Below are 21910 nucleotides of genomic sequence, written 5' to 3'. Positions count from 1 at the left end.
TCCCCAAGCTAAATTAATCCCCACAGCAAGTTGACTCCTAGGAACCACTATTACAATCTCAAGTAACCACTGGATGACAGCATGGGTCGGCCTAGAGATTAACACCTTGGCTATTCTTCCTTTCATCTCCAAGAGCCATCATCCACGAGCTGTTGAAGCTTCTACCAAATACTTCCTAATTCAAGCAGCTGCATCAACACTACTCCTATTCTCTAGCATGACCAATGCATGATTTTCTGGCAGTGAGACATCACCCAATTAACCCACCCTGCATCGTGCATACTACTGGCAACTGCAATTTCAATTAAACTAGGCTCAGCCCCATTTCATTCCTGATTTCCAGAAGTCCTTCAAGGTTCAACCCTAATAACATGTCTCTTAGTAGCCACAGCAAGAGATCCAGAGCCGGGCTGGCTCTGCCCCGAGCTCCAGCCCGGTCCTGCAGGCCCCAGGTGATGCCCAGCTGGTCCCTGGAATCCACCTGGAAATCCTTCACCGTGTCCCAGCTCCCGGCACCGCAGGGAAAAGGGGGATGTTCGACGTCGCCGAGCGCCAAGTCGGGCTCTGGAACATCGAGTCTCCCGCAAAGCGCAGCCCTGGGAGCGCTTCCCAGATTCCTGGAGTGCTTCTGAAGCAACCCCTTTGTTTTCTTAGCTATTAATGAATTACTTCGAAAAAACGGAGCAGCCCCGGAGCGAGCCGGTGCGGTGGAAGGTGGCCCTGCCCGGGGCAGGGGGTGCAACGAGAGGGGCTTTAAGGTCCCTTCCAACCCAAACCGTGCCCTGCTTTCTGTGGGATCACAGAATATCCCGAGCTGGGAGGGACCCACGAGGATCACCGAGTCCAACTCCCGGCCCCGCACAGGCCCCCCCCCCCCCCCAAAAATCCCCCCAGACGTTTCCCAAACGCTTTTTTCCAGACTTTGTGCTGCCACCGCTGCCCGGGAAAACCCTTTTCCTGATCTCCAACCCACGGCCGATCCCGTGCCAAAAACCCCGAATTGGGGCTGACGGGGGGGGCTTTTTCCGCGCCCCTCCACATCGGATGCTCCCCTGCAGCCACTCCCCGCCCTGCCCTGCCTCTCCCCGGGGGATTTATCCGGCCTTTCCCGACCTTCCCCGCCGTGTCCCGCAGCCCGGGGCGGTGCCGTGCGGGGGGCAGGTGATGCCCGGCGGGGCGGGGAGAGGAGCCACCTCCTCTTTCTCCTCCTCCTCCTCCTCCTCTTTCTTCCTCCTCCCTCCCCTGCTCCGGGCGCAGCGGGGGAGGCAGCAAAGTTGGGCGTTTGCCGGGTAGTTTTTCCTGGTTTGTTTTTTTTTTTTGGTGCACACAAGTTCGGGAGCGTTTCGGAGCATGGAGGAGCAGCCCGGGGTGTCGCGCCCCCGACAGCAGCAGCGCGGGGAGGTGGCGGGCGAGGGGCTGCGGTGACCGAGACCCCCCGAGCCCCCCGAGCCCAGCCCAGCGCTGGGAAAGCCGCCGGCATGGCCCGCTGGATCCCCACCAAGCGGGAGAAGTACGGGGTCGGTGAGTGCCAGCCGGGACCTTCCCTTCCCTTCCCTTCCCTTCCCTTCCCTTCCCTTCCCTTCCCTTCCCTTCCCTTCCCAAACCTTCCCAAACCTTCCCAAACCTTCCCAAACCTTCCCAAACCTTCCCAAACCTTCCCAAACCTTCCCAAACCTTCCCAAACCTTCCCAAACCTTCCCTTCCCAAACCTTCCCTTCCCTTCCCAAACCTTCCCAAACCTTCCCTTCCCTTCCCTTCCCTTCCCAAACCTTCCCTTCCCTTCCCTTCCCAAACCTTCCCTTCCCTTCCCTTCCCAAACCTTCCCTTCCCTTCCCTTCCCAAACCTTCCCTTCCCAAACCTTCCCAAACCTTCCCAAACCTTCCCTTCCCTTCCCAAACCTTCCCAAACCTTCCCAAACCTTCCCAAACCTTCCCAAACCTTCCCAAACCTTCCCAAACCTTCCCAAACCTTCCCAAACCTTCCCAAACCTTCCCTTCCCTTCCCTTCCCATCCCATCCCATCCCATCCCATCCCCTGTCCGGGCATCCCCCTGCGCGCTTCGGTGGTTCTTTGCCATTCCCAAGGTGTTCGCTCCCCGAATCCTTAGGGATGGCATGGAGGTGTGTGCTCACTCAGCTCGCACCCGGGCAGCTCCGGGAATCCCTCGAGTTCCGGGCTGGCCGCTGGAATTTTGCCTCTCCACCCGGATTTCCACCGGGGAGGGCTCCGGCAGGGCGCTAAAAACGCCTCCTGCTGTCCCCAAGGGATGTGGCTCCGAGAGGTTGGTGGCAGGATAAGGAGGTTGTAAGGGCCAAATTTAGGGTTGTGGGTGACACCTTTGCCAGGGGCTGGGAATCCTGACAGAGGGTGAGGAGTGGTGAAAGCTGGGCTGGAAGTGTCCAAGGCCAGGTTGGAGCAACCTGGGCTGGTGGAAGGTGTCCCTGCCCATGGCAGGGGGTGGCACTGGATGGGATTTAAGGTCCCTTCCAACCCAAACCATTTCAGGATTCCATGATAATTTATTAACACTCTGCCCTGTCCCCCTTGATGTTTAAAAGGAGATTGTTTGGTGCTGGCTCGTTTTTCTCTAGGAGGAAATAACCCCCGGGGTTGCTGATAAAGTTCTGCTTTTCTTGAGAGTTTGACAAATTGAAACCCGCAGTTTTGAGGTTGGCTGGTGAGAGTTGGGCAGAGAACACTCGACAGGAAACCACTAATGACAGAAACAGCTTCTGGTCGTTTGCTTTAATGAAGGGTGATCTTCTCTGCCACTTCTGTGCTCAGCAGTGGATTTCTGGATGTGAGGAAAAAAAATTAGTAATGTCATGCTTGCAAAGTGGTCATTCCCTGAACTCCCTTGAGGTTGTTCAGTCCGGGAGTTTGAAGGTGAAAAACCTTCATCTTGCACGATTTTCAGCGAGTGAACTGGAGTGGAAGTTACCTCCTGCTTTCCAAGGGGCTTTGCAGGGAGGCAGCTCCCTTCTCTCAGGGCTAAAGCTGCAGAGATCTTCCACCCAGCACAGCCTTATCTACTTTCTCCAGGTAACTGGGAGGGTGTGGAAGGTTGTACACCCTGAACTTTGCTTCTTGCTGTGTAGGGAACAGCCCACAGGGTTTCTCTGTGGCAGACTGTGTGTGTGTGGCTCGGGGAGATGACTCCCAGCATCTGCAGCTTCCAAACTTTGCTGTTGTAATCAGGTAAACTCTGTCCTGCTGGTTTGTTTGGCTCTGCTGGATCGTGCTGGGGGTTTTTCCAAGCACACCTCTGAGCAGGGCTGTTCTCCAGCCCAGCATGGCCTTGGGCAGTGGGATGAATCAGAGGCACTCCTCTTCCTTTTTATTAGCTTCCGGGGGGAGTTTTTTTTTTTGTGCTGCCCTGAGCCAGCTGCTGGTTGTGACAGCTCCTCTCCCACAAAAGGGCACTGGCTCATAAGCAGGGTGGAGGGAAAAACTGCCTCTTGCCTCCTGCTTGCACTCCAGAAGCGTGGGATGGGATGGGATGGGATGTGTTCCCTGGGATGCTGCTCTCCCCGGGTCTGTAAGGCTGCAGCTCTGGTGTTTTCACTGCTGAGGTTGCTCCCCAGGCAGCAAAGAGAATAATTCCTGCAGTGCCTGGCTCTGTCAGGCCGTGTTGGACACGTGGCACTGACGGAATCAGTGTGGTGTTTGCAGGCTGGACAGTTGCTGATCCACAAGTGTGTCCTGTGCTGTGCTCAAGGCATCTGTTCTCACCAGTTTGGGGCTCACTTGGAAGGAGTTGAGGATTCAGAGGGAAGTCTGAGCTCCTTGGGCTGTTAATTGTTACCCCAGGGACCTGTTAGTGGATGGATGGGATGTGTTCCCTGCCAGGATGCTGCTCTCCCTGGGTCTGTAAGGCTGCAGCTCTGGTGTTTTCACTGCTGAGGTTGCTCCCCAGGCAGCAAAGAGAATAATTCCTGCAGTGCCTGGCTCTGTCAGGCTGTTTTGGACACATGGCATTGATGGAATCAGTGTGGTGTTTGCAGGCTGGACAGTTGCTGATCCACAGGTGTGTCCTGTGCTTGCTGGAGGGATCCATTCTCACCACTTTGAAGGAGTTGATGAATATTCAGAGGGAAGTTTGACCTTCTTGGCCTGTTAATTGTTACCCCAGGGGCCTGTTAGTGCCAGTCCTTGAGGTGGGAATGCCCTGGGTTGTGTGATACAGCCCGTGGGATGGTAACAACTTCCACCCAGTTGGGAAGGGTGAAAACACAACTTCATTCTTTCCAGAAAGAAAAGACTGGGAGGGGAATCTTATCAATCCATATAAATATCTCCAGGGGGTGTCAGGATGGTGCCAGGCTCTGTTCAGTGGTGCCCAGTGACAGGACAAGGATAAATTAAAACACAAGTTCCACCTCAACAGGAGGCAGAACTTCTTTCCATGGAGGTGGCAGAGCCCTGGAACAGCTGCCCAGGGAGGGTGTGGAGTCTCTGGAGACATCCCAAACCCATCCTCTCTGGAGACATCCCAAACCCACCTGGACATGTCCCTGTGTCACCTGGGCAGGGGGTTTGGGCTGGGTGATCTCCAGAGGGCCCTCCCAACCCTAAATATTCTGGGATTCTATGAAAGACCCCACCCCATTGTGCTTGTTGGTGATTTCTGCTGTAGAACTGCTTGCATTTATTTTAAACCCAGCCCTGGAAGTCATGCCAGTGCAATCAGAAATTCCCAGAAGTGAACAATGTGATTCAATGTCACTTGTCTGAGGGGTTTTTTTGGTGGTTTTTTTTTTTTTTTTTTGCACTTCAGAATGGTTTATGTCCTGGATTGTATTTTACAGATTCCTGGATGGTGGGTTCCAATTGATTTGCTGCCCTTTTAGTTTTGCCCTGAACTGGTTAAAGCTGCAGAGTGGGCTGAGACAGGTGGCACATGGGCCAGGTTTGGGATGGCAGACAGCAGGGAGTGCAACGTTGGCAGTGGCAGCATTTTTAGGGAAATGTGAGAGATTTGGTGAGAGACAAATGGTTTAGAGCTTCTCACTTGCAGTGAATTTTCCCCCAAGTGCCAGATGGGCCTTTGGAAGCAGCAGCCTCGTGAAGGGAGCAGCTGATGGGCAGCATCTTGTCTCTTTGAGCAACAGGATTGTCTGGGTCTTATGAGCTTCCTTGCAACAGCCCTCACCTCATTTAGGAATCAAAGTTGCTACCTGGTGCATCTTCTTTGGCAGCTGATTAGTTTTGGGGCCAAACTGAAGGAAATAAGCTGTTCTTGTCCAGTGTTTCTCTGAAAAATAAATTGTCATTTGCAGAATGCCTTTCACTCCAACTCCTTTCAGCCAAACTCCTTTCCTCTGAAGGAAAGAACACCTGAATTACTCCCTGGGATTTTTAATTTTCATTATCTGCTTGTTTTAAAATTAGAGCATAAGGAATCAACAATCTAATTACTTTCCTTTCTGCTGGCAGTAACATGGGTTTGCATTAACTAACTTATAAGTACTACACTTGAGTTTTTAAAAGCAATTCTGTCATCAGTCATCAGCCGTTCTTAACATCTAAGTGGCCTTTGTGGACTGGGGAAGATTGTTAATGGGATGAGAGAACCTGGAGTCTGTGGAATCATAAATTAGCCCATTATAAGTTTCGCTCCTTCCTGCAGGCAGGAGCTGCTGTGCTGAGCCAGGGCAGGGAGCTGACCCAGCTCAAAACCAGTTCAGAAAAGCAAGTGCTGGGTTTTCAGCCAGGGTGGTTTCCAGGGCACTGGAATGATGGAGCAGCTACAAGTGCTTTATGTGTCACCAACAGTCAGCAGGACAGGAACAGGATGGGAAGTGTTTGTTCATAATAATGCAGCTTGATCTGCTCAGTCAATGCACAAATATGATCCTCCAGAATCAGGAATTATTCACTGAAGTTTTGTTGGAAGGAAGAGCTTTGAGATGTGAAGCCCAGAGGAGTTTGGATTTTGGGGAAGGTGGTTGGGATGGTGAAGATGGTGGGAAGCACTGGGAGGTTCCATTCCCTGAGGGAAGGGCTGGAGCTGTGCCAGGGCAGGGTTAGGCTGGATTTTAGGAAAAGGTTCTTCCCCCAGAGGATGGTTGGGCACTGCCCAGGCTCCCCAGGGCAGTGGGCACAGCCCCAAGGCTGCCAGAGCTCCAGGAGGGTTTGGACAACTCTCTGTGGGACAGGGTGGGATTTTGGGGTGTCTGTGCAGGGCCAGGGGTTGGACTGGATGATCCTTGGGGGTCCCTTCCAGCTCAGGATATTCGATGATTCTACAACCCTCATTTTTGGGGTATTTTTGGCTGTTTCCCAGAGCTGGTGTGGTCAGGCTGGGGAAGGAGCAGGCAGATGATCATGCTGGACCTCTGACAGGTAATTCCCTCTGTCAGGTGCTGGTGGCCTCTCAAACCCATCCCACTTTTTCTTGCTCAGGGCACGGGACTGTTCTCATGGCAGAGAAGTGTTTGCTTTGTCCAAATCCCCCGTGGTGCTTTGGTCCCAATCAGCTGCCTCACGTCTCAGGAACAGCACTTGTAGCTGCTCCATCATTCCAGTGCCCTGGAAACCACCCTGGCTGAAAACCCAGCACTTGCTTTTCTGAACTGGTTTTGAGCTGAGGGTCAGCTCCCTGCCCTGGCTCAGCACAGCAGCTCCTGCCTGCAGGAAGGAGCAAAAAAAGGGCTCTGATTGCTTGTTTATAATCAACTTATAATGGGCTAATTTATGATCCCACAGACTCCAGGTTCTCCCATCCCATTAACAGTCTTCCCCAGTAATGTCTCAAGTGTGCCCCAGTGCCTGCCAGCCCCGGGGGTGATTTCTGTGAGGGGAGATGCCAAGGGGCAGGGAGGAAGGCAGAGTCCTGCACAGGGAGATTTTCCTGCTCCTGCTTTGATTTGGGAGCATTTCTGGTCCTGCTTTGATTTGGGAACATTTCTGGGCCATCAGGTCTTGGCTCCCTGTTCCAGTCCCACCCACCTGCGGGGTTGTCTGGACAGACAGTGTGTGATCAAAGGGTTTCACACGAGTGCAGTGTGTCAAATTAGAGCAAAATTCACATTTGTTTCGACTTGCTGGCCTGCCCTTCCTGCAGGATCCCTCTGCCTTGGCACTCCAGGCCACTGTGGTGGCTCCAGAAGGATGGAGGAGCCCCTTCCTTCTGCATCTTCCTCTGGATAGAAACACCCTAGAACTGCTCATTTTCCCCTCCATTTGCTTTATTATGATTTGTGGCTAAAAAGTTGTCATGTTGATAGAAATAGAACAGAAACAGGAGAGCAAATTTCCAGCAGGGAAAAGCAAACTCTTGGCATTGCTGAGACCAGAAAGTTTTGTCTCTTTGGAGTAGCTAGGTGACACTGTGAAGATTATTTGTAAATATGTGTTATAAGTAATCGTGACATTTTATTTCTGATTAATTTCTGACTTTTTGTTGCTGTCTCTGCAGTTTGTTTGATGTGAAAGTTGCTTCTACAGTCCTTCAATTTTTTTTTAATCCAGTCTGTCTGCTCTGATTTTTTGTGATTTCCATTCTGTTCTTTAAGTCATCCCCTGTGAAACTAATCCTGTGGACTTCAAAGGCATCACTGACACGAACAAGACTCATAAACTGGCTCCTTATCTTATTCCTTCTTTGAAAAGAAGTATTTTTTCCAAGTGTCTGGTGACTTCTGGGTGCTTTAGTTCCTGGGGGTCCACCTTGAATGTTTAGGAATTATCTCAGGGTTCACCTTCAACAGTCCTAAATCCCTTTCTGGAGGCTCTAAATCCTCTCTTGAGGTCTCCAGAACTTGTGGTTGCCTTCTGGAGTTTGGGCTGAGCTTTGTGCTGCTGATTAATTTTGGCTTCTTCATTCTGAGGTGTCAGGAGACCTTCAGGCCCAGCCTTCCCAAAAGTGGGGGTGCCACTGCTGCTGAATTTCCCCCCAATCTCTTCATCATTTCTGGGGTTTTTCTTTTGCCATGGGTATTTGTATTTGCCAGCACAACTGCAGATAGGAACTCTAGAAAGGAAGAGAATAAGAATAAAAGCTCCTGAACTGAGGAAGAAAAACTTATTGATCTGTTTAATATGTAGATGAGCAGTAAATGTGTAATAATCTTTGTGTATTGTTCAGATGATATTCATTCATTTGTAGCCCTTCTGTTTTCAAACTTGCTGAAGCTCCTTTAATTTGAAAATCAACACTTTTTTTGCTGTTCAGTTTGCTTCCTTGAGGGGTAGGACATTTCTCTCAACTGGTGCTCTGAAGGAAAATAAAGCCCTGTTTGTGCCAGCACGTTAAAGACACCCCATGGCCAAGCCTCAAACCACCTCAGCCCAAGGTCATAAACACATTTATCCCCCTCCTACCAGAATGAGGTGATGCTTTCAAATCCAGTGCTTTTAATTTATAATGCCTGAAATCCTGCAGTGAATTTGGGTGCATTTGCCAGGAAACATGTGCTAATAAAACCAGGCCATAAATATGAATTACTGAACAGCTTCACAGGCAGCCAGTTCGTGGTTGCCTCCAAAAAAACTGATGATTTTGCAGATTTGTGAGTTGGACCAGTGGCTTCAATGATAAAAAGTGTCTTTTTGGAGCAGTACAGGCTGTACCTCCCAGGGAGATCTCCTTGGAACTGAGGGGGGAGCAGAGTTTGAAGGATTAATTCCTCTGGCAGCCTCTTGGAGCTCTCAGGGTGTCTGGCCCCCTGTCATAGAATGCAGCTAAAAAAAAAAAGGAGTGGCTGTTCAGTGGAGATTCATTCTTTGGTCACTGACACTCGATTATTTCGGAGGTGTTGCTGCAATAAAAACGGAATTCATTCACCAAAGTGCTGAATCTGGGCAAAAAGTTCATGAGGGTGCAGTGGAGATAAGTTTCCTGCTCTTGGGGAGCTTGGTACTTTGATCCTCTGGCGTAATAAACCCATTTATGACTTGAGCACTGAAGTTCTGAGGGTGGTTCAGACTGTCACAGGCAAGTAGTGGCCAGCTGGTTCTGTAAAAGTGCCTTTTTTTTTTCTTTTTTTTTTTTCTTTTTAGGCCTTATTCTTGCAGCACTTCCATCCTCACTGCTCTGATGGAGTGGGGGCTTCAAGCTGCAGAGAGATGGAGCTTTGCAGGGGGCTTTACATTATTCCTTAATATAAAGGAATAAAGTAGCTCTAAGAAATGAAGGGAAGGCCACAAATGTTTCCAGATTCTTCATCTCCTGGCATCTCCTGGAGTTTAATTAAAACTAATCTGCTTATTGCAATTTAGGGGGTAGTTTGTTCTTTTGGACAACAAAGGGTTCAATGTTTTTGTTGGGCTTTTTCCTTCCAGTCAACGTTTCCTGCTCCTCATTTTAGCACCATTCCCCTGTTTGCCATTTTCTTGTTACCTGAGATAGGTGGGAAGGGAAAAAATGCTTTGGGATTGAAGGGCTTTGGAAAGGAGAAGCTGCAAACTAGTTTCTGTGCCACTGCAGTGCCAGTTTTGGTGTCATTTTGCACACACAAATCAGTGAACCACAGGCCATTAAGGAGAGTAAATTTGTTGTGAAGCCCGTGTTGAATGAGAAGAGCTGGAGGTGCAGAGGCCAAATTAAATCCCTGGGGTTGTGCATGTTAGAAATCCTCCTTGTGGGAGCCCTGCCAGCACCAGGGAGCTCCAGGTTTGCACAGAGGGTTCATCCAGTGGAGGTGAAAACTCCTTGGCAGCACATCCCAGTTTCTCCAAATGCAGTGGGCTGAGCTGTGAATTCTCCTCCTGCAGTTGTGGCAGAGCTCATGTTCCTCCTCCTGAGCACGTGGATGGAGAGGGGAAGGTGTTGGAGCACTGGGAACACTGGTTGGAAATTTCTGCTGGAATTGTGGTGGGTTTTATTTGCAGCTGGTGAAGTGGGGACCCCTGAGCTTTACATTCCCCGTGGGTCTCTCAGCTTGGGTTGGGTGTCAGGAGGAGGAGGAGGAGGTGTGAGTGTGCCAGGTGTGAGTGTGCCAGGTGTGAGTGTGATGCCAACAAGGCACAAGGGTGAAGTTTTAACTCAGGTGAACCTGATGGTGCAGAGCAGCCCATGAGCAGTTGGACTCTGTGCTCAAACTCCTCAGAGCTCTCATCTCTCCCCCCTCCCTCCCTCTGGAGTGTGCAAACAGCAGAACTCATTAGATAGCAACACTTACAGCTCTCCACAGTAGCATTTCCAAGTTTTCATTCCACTTCCTTTGATGTTTTGCCCAGTAGGAATTAGGGCAGTAATTTCAAGCCGGTGGCAAATTCAATTAACTCCTTTGAAAGTGCCACACGCCTTCAAGTTGGGAACCAGCTGAGGGGGCCAATTTATCCAGGATGGGGTTGGGGTTTGGCTTTTACAAATCTGTGTGAAAATTTCATTGAAACAGTGACTTCTGTGCTTCTGTGAACCCCTTCTTTTGGAGAGATCAACCCCAAGAGTGGCTTTGTGCCCCTTTTATTCCAAATCTCTTGGCCCAAAGTGCACAGAAGAAAGGACCACAATATTTTAGGAGCACTGAACTGCAGTGATGCCAACAGGCTGAACACAAACCAGGGGCTGAGCCCTCTAAAACCGGTGGCAAAACTTAATTTCTGTGGTCATGTGGTAGTTGAAACAATTTTATGGGGTCAGAAGGATCTCTTTAAGGAACAAGACTATGTTTAAATGTATTTTTGGGAGAGCACTAATTATTCAGGCTGGATGTTGCTGCTCAGGTTTCAAAGGGGCAGAATAAAGCTGCAGGGCTTGGAAGGTGGGCACCTTGCAGAGGAAACACCCTTTAAACCAGCAGGGTCTCCAAACCCCCTGTCAGGGTGGCACCCAGGAGATGGAGAGGAGCAGGTCTGGTGTCCTGAGTGTTGGGAAGGTCAGTGTGGCACAGGGAATGGATGTGCTGGGGAATGAAGGAGGGAAGGAGCCACTCAGAGGATGTGCTTTGTGGGATTGGAGCTGGTGACAGATGCAGCTGTTGGCAGCACCAGGCTCTGGGGTTGGTGGAGCAGCAGGAACATCTTGGGCACTTTTCCACTTCATCCTGCTCGGGGTGAGCCTCAGGAACTGCAGTTGGGTGGCACTGGTTTCTGGAAGGGTGGCTGAAGGAGGTTTAGCTTGCTGAAGGGAAGCTGAATTGGGAAGCCTTTGGTCCAGGAGCACCTTCCAGCTGGGAACTGGAGGGTCTGTTCATCCCTCAGGAGGAACACTGCAGGTTGGTTTGGGATCAACCACACCTGAAACACAGGCAGCCTTAAAAAACTGCTTGACACCAGGGGTAAACTTCATTCTTCATCTTCCCTTGTCGTGTTTGAACAGTTAGGGGGACGTTGTTCTCACTGGGGGCAGGAAGTAGCTGGATGCTGGGCTGCACTGGGAGCTAAAATTAAAGCATTCCTCTAAACCACAGCCTAATTAATCATAGAAGCACAGAATTCCAGCTTGGAACAGACCTCAAGGATCATCTGGCCCAACCTTTCTTGGCAGAACCTCGAAGAACACCTTAAATAGAAAGATGTATCAAAGCAACCTGATAAAAGTTTACGAAATCTTCAAGAGGAGAGGCCAGGCTGTTTGATTTTTTTTTTTTTTTCCACCTGTGGGGAACTTTCATGATGTTCCAAGGGGACTGGAATTGCAGGTCTGCTTTTTTGGTTATTTTTTTTTAATTTCTCAAGCACCAGGTTTGGTTGGGTGCTGGATATTCAGGAGCAGGTTGGCTCCCACCCTGACTTATTTCTGCCCTGGCTCACAGCTCACCCTCTCACTGCAGACATCAGCTGAGACAGCTAATGTAGATTAATTCCTTATCTGAGCTTCAAATCCCCAAGGGCCCTTTAGAGTGAAAATAAGAAAAGAAGAAGAGAGCCCAGTGAAGAAAATGTCACAGTGAGAAAGATCTGTGTGTGTTACCTGGATGGGAATTAAACCACACACTTTGGTGGGGGGGTCAGTTCCCAGGAATTTGGCTGCTCCCACCCCACAAAACAGCTCCTGCTGTGCTCTTGTTGTTGCTGCTGCCCAAATCAGTGTGTTTAGGATGTGTTTTTCCATCCTGTTTGCAGTTTAGATGCACTCTGAGAACCGAATCTCCTTTATTTTTACACCCCTCCTGTGCTATAAACACTCGGTGATAAATATTTGAGGGGAAATGACTGATGGGAGTTCTGCAGACATGAAAATATGGGTGTTATCTCTTTATTTTTTTTTTCCCCTTGTAATCAGCGTGTCTGTTGCTTCAGCAGTTCTGGATCGTCTCAGTTTGCCTGATTTGAATGTGAGGAGCTCTAATTAAAATCCCTGGGCTGATTTGTGGCTGGGGCTGCCTCCTGCTCCAGAGCATTGGTGTGGAGCTGCCCCTGTTAAATCAGCCCCTGGGAGCCCTTGTGTAACCTCCAGAGCCATCTCTATTCCCATGGGCTGGGCCTGGGGAGTTGTTTTTTCTAAAGCAATCCAGGCTTTAAGAGATTAAACTGAGTCCAGAATCTGAGCCAGTCTGTGCTGGAGAGAGAGAGACAGGATTAACCAAAAGATAATGATGGCTGAAAACCTTCCCCAGGCCCAAATTTGGGAATTAGTTTCATGTAGATTGTTTGTGCAGGACAGACTCTGCAAACCTGGGATTCTCTGCCTGTCCCATCTCCAAGATAATCCATTTTTCAGGAAAAATATTAGACTTTGATCAACTCTTATCTGGCAAGTAACACCCTCCTTTGGGGGTGGTTATTGGGATAGCCTGAGGTTGGAAATGGAAGAGTTGGAAGCATGTGGAGGACAGTGGCTCCTCCTGCTTTTTTCTTGGCTCTCCAAAGCAAGAACTGAATCTAAAACCCAGGAGTTACAGAATCCAGATTGGAAAGGCCACGTCACATCCTCCTGCACAGGCAGGTGGTGTCATTCTCATTTAATGCCCATTTTTAAGACAACCCCACTTGAAAATGCTAAAACCAAGTAAAATATATTTCTGTGTGTGAGACCAGCCTGAAACAACACAAACACAAGATGTTAAAAGTCATAAAACCACAGAACCATGGAATGGTCTGGGTTGGACCTTAAAGATCATCTCATTCCACCCCCTCTGCCATGGGCAGGGATAGTCCCACCTCGAGCTCATCAGAGGTTTGACTCTGAAGTCTAATGATGCCTGTTAATTACAACTGCATAATCCTGTTATTCTGGATTACTTGTGTTCAAAATGCTGAGCAGCCACTTGGGACTTTGTAAAATTGAGACTGAATCTCAGCATCAACCCTTCAGCAGTGGGAATATTTTTAATAACAGTCATAAAATGTACGTTTTTCCCAGAGTTGAACCATGACTTACTTTTTTTTTTTTTCTTCGAAGAAGAGGCAGCCTGACATCTAAACTTTAATTATTCTATTCTCAATTTTTCAGACACGAATTCCTGGGAAGTTACAAGAACGTTTTTCGCTCGAAACATCAAAAAGCCTTTGTTCCCGTCCGGAATTAATTCCTTGGGCAGTTCCTTGTTTTTTAAATAAAGCCACTGTGTTTTTGGTGCTGTCTTGGCACCAGAGAACATACCAGGCTCCTCCAAAGGGGGCTGTCCAGCAGCGAGGCCATTTTTTAATCCGGGCTTGTGGCAGCATAAAAAGGAGGGGAGCTTCTGTTTCCATGCAGTGGGGGTTGACTTTTTGGTTGAAAGATGGAATGAGACGGAGTCTGGTTGTTGCAACAGCTCTGAATGTGAGTCTTTGTTCCCAGGAAGCAAAGGCAGCCCTCTCCTATCAGATGGTGTGAGGGCAGGCTGGGGGGAAGTGGGACATGGCATTTGGAAGTGGTTCTCGTGTCTTTGTGATGGGCGGAGGGGGGGGAGGGTTTGGTTTGAGCCGAGTCAAGAGATAATGGATCTTGCAGTGGCTGTGCTTTTCAGGCCAATAATCCAGGTTTCAAATGCACTTATTGAGAGAAGGATTCCCTTTCATTCTGCTTTGAGATCCCCACGAAATGGGATGTGACGGGTCCTGCCTCGGTCGCTGGGTTTGGGCGTTTTAGCTGAGCTTTGCTTTTGGGACAGCCTTGAAAATGAGTTATTCTGGGGGTAAAATGGGTCTGGGAATGAAACTATAGGGGAATCATAAAATGGGTTGGTTTAGAATGGGCTTCAAAGTGCCAATCCAGTGCCACCCCCTGCCATGGGCAGGGACACCTTCCACTAGCCCAGGTTGCTCCAACCTGGCCTTGGGCACTTCCAGGGATGGGGCAGCCACAGCTTCTCTGGGAATCCCATCCCAGCACCTCCCCACCCTCCCAGGGAAGAATTTCTTCCCATATCCCATCCAAACCTACTCTCAGTTGGAAGCCATTCCCCTGGAACTGCTGGATCTCCCCCTGGTTCCACTGAGATCCAGCTCAGGCTCCGTGAGCTGCTGACAGACCCCTTGCAAATTTAAGCTTCTCCCCGGACTCTTTGTCCAAAAGTGAAGCTCTGTGGGTTTTTAGAGTGTGTTTGGGGGTTTTTATTTGTAATATAATTGAACTTCTCCTTTTCTGCCCCGTGCACAACACTGAGGCTTCGTGCTGTGTCAGTGCCTCTGTGTGGTGTCTCATGGATCAGGAATGTGTGTGCTGGGATTAATCCGGTGTCTTCCTACCACTGGGGGGGAGTGACACAGCTCAACCTGCTCTTCCCATCGTGCTGCTGCCAAACTGGGCCTCCTGAGAACCTTCCAGCTCTCCACAGGGATCCCTCAGAGCCCTGGAGAGCCCAGGCTGTGCCAGGTTCCCTCTGCCCTCTGTTTTTTGGAGATGGCTCTGGGTGAACCCAGCATCCAACTCCCACTTGTGCAATGCCTCTGGAGCTCCTTCTCCATCCGTTCTGAGGACTCACCTTCTGCCCTGAAGCAGGAGAATTGCTCCTTATCTCCACCTCGTGACTCTGGCTGCTGTCATCAGTCATAAAGTTATCTGCTGCCCTTCTCCAGTGCTCACTCCTCTGACCTTCCCTCCTCGTGGATTCCATGTCTTACACTTCCCACTCATCCATCTTGGAGGACTGTGAACCAATTACCATGAGATGTTGCCTCTGGTTGTGCTCATCATGAAACAAACCCATCTTCTGGATCACGTTCTCCACCTCAGTCCTCTTTATTTAGATTAAATTTGTTAGACTTCAGTGCTGCTTTTCATCCAGGAGGATAAAAGCAGCAGGATCATCACTCCAAAGTGAATTTCAAAGGACACAATCTCAGCTGAAGTTTAGCTTGAAGCAAAAAGACTTAACTTCAGATATTCCTGCAAATTGGAGGACAAAAGTCCCTGCATTATTTTCTCTTCTTGCTGCTCTGTCGGGATTTAAATGAAGGGTTTTGATTTTTTTTCCTGCCGTGGCCCTGTTTGTTATGCACAGTTTCCTTTTGCTTTCAAGTCTGAGAGAGGTCAGATTAAATACACACACTAAAAAAGAGGCTGGGCAGCACAAATCCCTGCAGATGGGCTGCTTGGGACTCCCAGCAGCGGGAAGCATCACTTGCAAACAGGGAAAATATGCCAGCAATTTGTCTTTTCTAACCTTGTGCAGAACCACTGGGGAGGAGGTTTTATGTGCAGTGCCCCCCTGCTCTGCCTGCACTCAGTCTGGCAAGGCAAGATACCCCAAAATTTGTTGTTGTTGTTGTTGTGCAGTGGCAGAAGTGAGTTCCTTTACTTCAGTGCTGGGATTTTAATGCTTAAATTTTGGGATGTGAAACCTGTCTGCTGCAGCAGGGAGAGGGAAGGGAACAGCAGTGTCCAGTTCTCTGGCTTGTGGCTGTTGTGATCTCTGGGGAGGGGAAGGGAACTGGGGACTTCTTTGCTCTTTGGTTTGAATTCAGTCTCTGTGTTCTCACAAGAAAGGCTGCTCTGACACCCACCCACCTTTCCCTGGACTCTGGGGCTGCTCAGGCTGCTTTTGTCTGGAGCTAAAGCAGCAATTTAGGGAAAAATGCAGCCTGGAATTTGTATAATGTCTGTTTGTCCCAGAAAAACCCGAGGCATCTGCAAATTGTATGTAGGAATCCCTCTGTGTGTGTGTGTGTGAGATGTGCAGCACAAGGATGTGGAGCTGTTGGGATGAATCCAGAGGGGGCCAAGAGCTGGAGCCCCTCTGCTCTGGAGACCCTCTGGGAGAGCTGGGGGGGTTCACCTGGAGAGGAGAAGGCTCCAGGGAGACCTGAGAGCCCCTTCCAGGGCCTGAAGGGGCTCCAGGAGAGCTGGAGAGGGACTGGGGACAAGGGATGGAGGGACAGGACACAGGGAATGGCTTCCCAGTGCCAGAGGGCAGGGTTAGGTGGGATAGTGGGAAGGAATTCTTGGCTGTGAGGGTGGGGAGAGCACAGCCATGGCCAGGAATCCCAAAAGAGCACTTTGGGACAGCTGTAAGCACAGGAGGAAACTTCAGCAGACAAAATGTAGTCAGCCAAGTCAGGAGTTGGCCCAGACACTCTGCCTTCAATCTCCTGAGTCTGCTGACATGTTCATTAACAGGTTACTAATGTCCATCCTCTGCCTGGTCCTCACCTGAGCAGTGCCAGTGACACTGCAGTGTCCCAGGGCACGTCCTGGGGGACTCCAGAGGGAGCTGGGGCTGTGTCATCCTTCCACTCTGACCCTGCTGCACCTCGGGGAGGTTTGGAGATACCCCCTCCAAGTCCTGGATTGCAACATCCCTGCTTGATCTCTGGGATTTGGCAGGTTTATCCCAACAGGAGGCACAGCCACAGGGAGTTTGCTGCCCTTTGGGTCGGGCTTTGCTGCTGCAACAACCCCCTGCAGGATTATTGTCTGGGTCTGTTGGAACAAATTCTTTTGAACTGAATCAAGTCCAATGTTCCCCATCAGTCCTTCCATGAGTTTGTGATCTCAGTGTCTGTCACTACGAGGTTATTCCTGATGGATTACTTGGATCTGCTCCTGGGTACTCTGCTCTGGAGCCAGGCTGGGAGAGCTGGGGGGGTTCACCTGGAGAAGGGAAGGATTCAGGGAGATCTGAGAGCTCCTTCCAGGGCCTGAAGGGCTCCAGGAGAGCTGGAGAGGGATTGGGAACAAGGGATGGAGGGACAGGACACGGGGAATGGCTTCCCACTGCCAGAGAGCAGGGATAGATGGGATACTGGGAAGGAATTCCTCTCTGGGAGGATGGTGAGTGGCTGGACTGGAATTCTGAGAGAAGCTGTGGCTGCCCCTGGATCCCTGGAAGTGTCCAAGGCCAGGTTGGAGCAACCTGGGCTAGGGGAAGGTGTCCCTGCCCATGGCAGGGGATGGAACTGGATGATTTTTAAGGTCCCTTCCCACCCAAACCATTCCAGGATTCATATTCATGTTCGTCTTCAGCCATGAACATTATCCAAATTTTTCTGTTAAAATGTTGATGGAGTTTTTTACTTTTGGGCCTGTTCTGGGGTCTTTGAGGTGTTGATGAACATCCAGATCACCAGTCAGTTTTGAATATATTGATTTACAGCACCCTTGGGGGGAGGGAGAGGAAACTAAATGTCTAAGCAGCTCAAGCCTTAGGAGCAAAAGCCCAGGAATATTCCTGCAACCAGGAATATTCCTGTAATTCTCTGGAAAACCATGTGGTGGATTCAATGCAAAGTCCACGTGTGTCTGCAGGCATAAATCAGTGCCTCTGGGAACACTCCCTGCCCTGCAGCCCAGGAAAAGAAGTGTCTGCCTGTGCTCAGATCCAGCAGGGACTCACATCTCCTGCTCCTGGGGGACTATTTATAGTTCCAATATTTGAGAGGCAGCTCCTGTCTGTGAGATAATTTCCTGTGTGGTCACCCACAGTCGTTTGGAGCCTTTCCAGGAGGCAATAATTCCTCATCCTGACGGGAAAGATGGGCACTGGATGTGGATCTGGGACAGAAGAGCTCCACTCTTTTATTCATTTATTTGGTTTTCCAGGCAGAGCCCTTCAAATCCAAACCTTGGGCGGTCTGAAGGATTTTTCCCAAAGCCTCCCGAAAACGTTTGTGGGATTTATTTGCTTTCTTTAAAACAAACACGGCGTTTATTCACTAATAAATTAGCTCAGGGATATGTAAATATAAGATTTCTGCGTGTGGGAAGGTTGCCTTGTGTGTGATCTGTGCTTAAATCGGTGTTTAAATAAATTAAGATGCCCCAGTTTGGTGGAGAAGTGTCTGCCCTGACTTTGCTGATCAGCAAAGCATTTCCCTGCTTTTGTGTCTCTTTATTTGGGCTGGTTTGAAAGCAAATATTCAAATTAAACTTTCTCCTCTTGTCTCCAGGGAGGGCTCAGCTTTTAGGCTTAATCCTATTCTCCTTGGAAATCTGATAAAATCCAGATTAGCTTTGTCTTTGGGAGGGATTAAATTTGTGGAGAATCTCAAGTTTTCCTGCTAAAATTGGATCTTGTCTGGGGGGAACCTCGAGTAGCAAATAATCAGAGTATTTTTTAGCATAGAATAGGGGTGGGTTTTGTTAGGACATCAAATTTATGGTGTTTTCCAACACTCCATTAGTTAGTGCTGTAAAATAATTGATAATTACTGATTGATCCCTAGTGCCTGAGGTCGTGGGCAGGTTGTTGGCAAAGTGGGAATGTTCACTGGGCACCTCCAGAAAGTTCCAGAGAAAAGGCAGTTGAGAATTGTGGGCTTTTGGGCTTAATCCTATTCCTCCTGGAAATCCAATAAAATCCAGATTAGCTTTGTCTTTGGGAGGGATTAAATTTGTGGAGAATCTCAAGTTTTCCTGCTAAAATTGGGTCTTGTCTGGGGAAAGCCTCGGGTAGCAAATAATCAGAGTATATTTAAATGTAAAATAGGGGTGGGTTTTATCAGAACATTAAATTTGTGGTGTTTTCCAACGCTCCATTAGTTAGTGCTGTAAAAAAAAGTGATAATTACTGATTGATCCCTGATGCCTGAGGTCGTGGGCAGGTTGTTGGCAAAGTGGGAATGTGCAGCTTGTTCCTAAGGACTCCCAGCTCTGTATTCTGGGCAATAAAATAACTGTATTATTATCCTGGCTGGGAAGAATTAAGATTTCTTCCCCTTGCAGGGCAAAATCTGGGAATAGATACCCCACCCCCTTTTCCAGAGGATTCCTTACCCCTTAATGACTTTATAGTGCTTTTCCAAAATCCTACCCTGCCTTTGGCAGGTGCCACCATCCAATAATTGAAGCCCTGCCTCCCTCATAATTGTGTTTTTTCCTTTTTTTTTTTTGTAGCCATCTACAACTACGAGGCCGCTCAGGACGTGGAGCTGTCGCTGCAGGTCGGGGACACCGTTCACATCCTGGAGATGTACGAAGGTGGGTCCCACTTGGTGCTGCTTTTCAGAAGGAAAATGTGACAAATTGAGGTGATTTTTCTGATATAACACCAGTTTTACATCTGTGTTTTCCACTCCTGCCATGCCCGAAGTGCTTTGTTACTTGTTACTGAAGCACTTGAGGTTTAAAACAGTATTAAAAATGCAGAAAATAGAGAGAATTTAATGTATCTTTTCGGTTCCTGGCAGAGTTTAACAAGGTGAGATTTCTCTGTGTCTCAAGGCAGAACTGCAAGATAAAGGAATACTTAATTCTGGCTCCTCACTCCTGTTTTCACACCACACCTGTCTGCTTTGGCTCCTCTTTGGGCCAGGCTGGGCCTGGCACTTCCATTGATCTGATGAAGTGATCCAGCTGAAAAATAATTATTATAATAATAATAAAAATAGCTGTATATAACAGGCAAGATATCTCTACATAAGAGGCAAAATGTCTGTATATAACAGGGAGGATATCTGTACATAAGAGGCAAAATGTCTGTACATAAAAGGAGAAATCTCTGTGTATAACAGGGAAAATATCTGTAGATAAGAGAGAAAATCTCTGTGTATAACAGGCAAAATATCTGTATATAATCCTACTAATTTGTGACTTGATTCTGCAAAAAGACCCAAGAAAGAGGGAGTGTCAAGAAGCAAAATCACCCCCAGGAAGAGGATGCATTTTATATTTCCCAAAATGTTGGGGTGTTTTTTTCTTTCTCTCTATTTTTAAGCACCCTCATTGTTTAACTTGTAATCAGCTCTTCAACAGATAGTCAAGAACAGGGAATGAACACCCAAATAACATCCCTTTTTTTTTTGTCTGGAATATCCCAGGCTGGAATTTTCTCTGGCAGGAGAGAGAAAATCGCCTGGAAATTGTTGGGGAGAGTGAATGTTTTTATCTGGGAAAAGGAAAAAGGGATTGTTTTTATCTGGGAAAAGGAAAAAGGGATTGTTTTCATCTGGGAAAGGGGAAAAAGGGATTGTTTTCATCTGGGAAAGGGGAAAAAGGGATTGTTTTCATCTGGGAAAGGGAAAAAGGGATTGTTTTCGTCTGGGAAAGGGGAAAAAGGGATTGTTTTCGTCTGGGAAAGGGAAAAAGGGATTGTTTTCGTCTGGGAAAGGGAAAAAGGGATTGTTTTCGTCTGGGAAAGGGAAAAAGGGATTGTTTTCGTCTGGGAAAGGGGAAAAAGGGATTGTTTTCGTCTGGGAAAGGGGAAAAAAGGGATTGTTTTCGTCTGGGAAAGGGGAAAAAGGGATTGTTTTCGTCTGGGAAAGGGGAAAAAGGGATTGTTTTCGTCTGGGAAAGGGAAAAAAGGGATTGTTTTCGTCTGGGTAAGGGGAAAAATGGTTTGTTTTCGTCTGGGAAAGGGGAAAAAGGGATTGTTTTCGTCTGGGAAAGGGGAAAAAGGGATTGTTTTCGTCTGGGAAAGGGGAAAAAGGGATTGTTTTCGTCTGGGAAAGGGGAAAAAAGGGATTGTTTTCGTCTGGGAAAGGGGAAAAAAGGGATTGTTTTCGTCTGGGAAAGGGGAAAAAAGGGATTGTTTTCGTCTGGGAAAGGGGAAAAAGGGATTGTTTTCGTCTGGGAAAGGGGAAAAAAGGGATTGTTTTCGTCTGGGAAAGGGGAAAAAGGGATTGTTTTCGTCTGGGAAAGGGGAAAAAGGGATTGTTTTCGTCTGGGAAAGGGGAAAAAGGGATTGTTTTCGTCTGGGAAAGGGGAAAAAGGGATTGTTTTCGTCTGGGAAAGGGGAAAAAGGGATTGTTTTCGTCTGGGAAAGGGGAAAAGGGATTGTTTTCAGCTGCTGAGCCCTCTGTGTGCAATCAAACCCCGTGGCTGAGGCACCTCGGAATTCCCACCGTCCAACTCGACCCTTTTCCCACCAAGTGCAGCCAAAAAACTCAGGCCCAGACGTTTGTGAGCAGAAAGGGGAAGGTGTGGATTGTGTCAGAGATGGGAACTCTGCTGTGGGTCTGCTCTGATTTCCCATAAATCCATCTCAAACCCCCCCCAGTTCTATATTCCATCTGCTTGGCAGGAAATTCTCCTCTCTTGTCGTCTCCAATTTTTGGGACTTCAGCTCTTGGTTCTGTTTCCAGCTCCCTGTGGGTTGGGTTTTGGAAGGAGGGGTGTTCTCCCAGCTCCTTGTGTGTTTTGGAAGGAGGGGTGCTCTCCCAGCTTTGGGTTTTGGAAGAGGGGTGTTCTCCTAGCTCCCCCTGGGTTGTGTTTTGGAAGAGGAGTGTTCTCCCAGCTTTGGGTTTTGGAGGAGGGGTGTTCTCCCAGCTCCCTGTGGGTTGGGTTTTAGAAGGAGAGATGTTCTCCCAGCTTTGGGTTTTGGAAGGAGGGATGTTCTCCCAGCTCCCAGTGGGTTGGGTTTTGGAAGGAAGGATGTTCTCCCGAGCTGCCAACAGAGCTCCAGGGTTTTGTTCCTCTAATCTCTGTTCTTATCTGGGTACACAAGTCTCAACCCAGGGAAAACTTTCCATGCCAGCAGGGCGGAGGCTCCAGAGGAAGAAAAGGCTCAGAGATGCCCCAGGAGACCCTCTTTTGAGCAGGGTGTGAGTTATCCCTGCAGCTCCTGGCCAAGGCTGTTCCATGGGCTATCTCTGACATTCCTTAGGGAATTGAGGGCAGCTTTTCAGCCTTGTTGTCAAGTTTTCACTTGGAAAATCTTG

General features: G+C 48.7%; 1 protein-coding gene across 1 annotated transcript in view; it reads left to right on the top strand.

The window, feature by feature from the left end:
• The first annotated feature begins 1434 nt into the window (after positions 1 to 1434).
• Positions 1435 to 21910, top strand: part of DOCK5 (dedicator of cytokinesis 5) — an 84381-nt gene continuing 63905 nt past the window's right edge. Inside the window, exons 1-2 of the mRNA XM_032712551.1 lie at positions 1435 to 1521; positions 19149 to 19232. Coding sequence (XP_032568442.1) covers positions 1479 to 1521; positions 19149 to 19232 — 127 coding nt within the window. The 5' untranslated portion in view covers positions 1435 to 1478. The remainder of the gene's footprint in view (positions 1522 to 19148; positions 19233 to 21910) is intronic.

The sequence above is a fragment of the Chiroxiphia lanceolata genome, chromosome 28 (assembly GCF_009829145.1).
Source record: "Chiroxiphia lanceolata isolate bChiLan1 chromosome 28, bChiLan1.pri, whole genome shotgun sequence".
Lineage (NCBI taxonomy): Eukaryota > Metazoa > Chordata > Aves > Passeriformes > Pipridae > Chiroxiphia > Chiroxiphia lanceolata.
The sequence above is the reverse complement of the archived record's forward strand: the minus strand, read 5'-3'. Positions and strand labels throughout refer to the sequence as shown.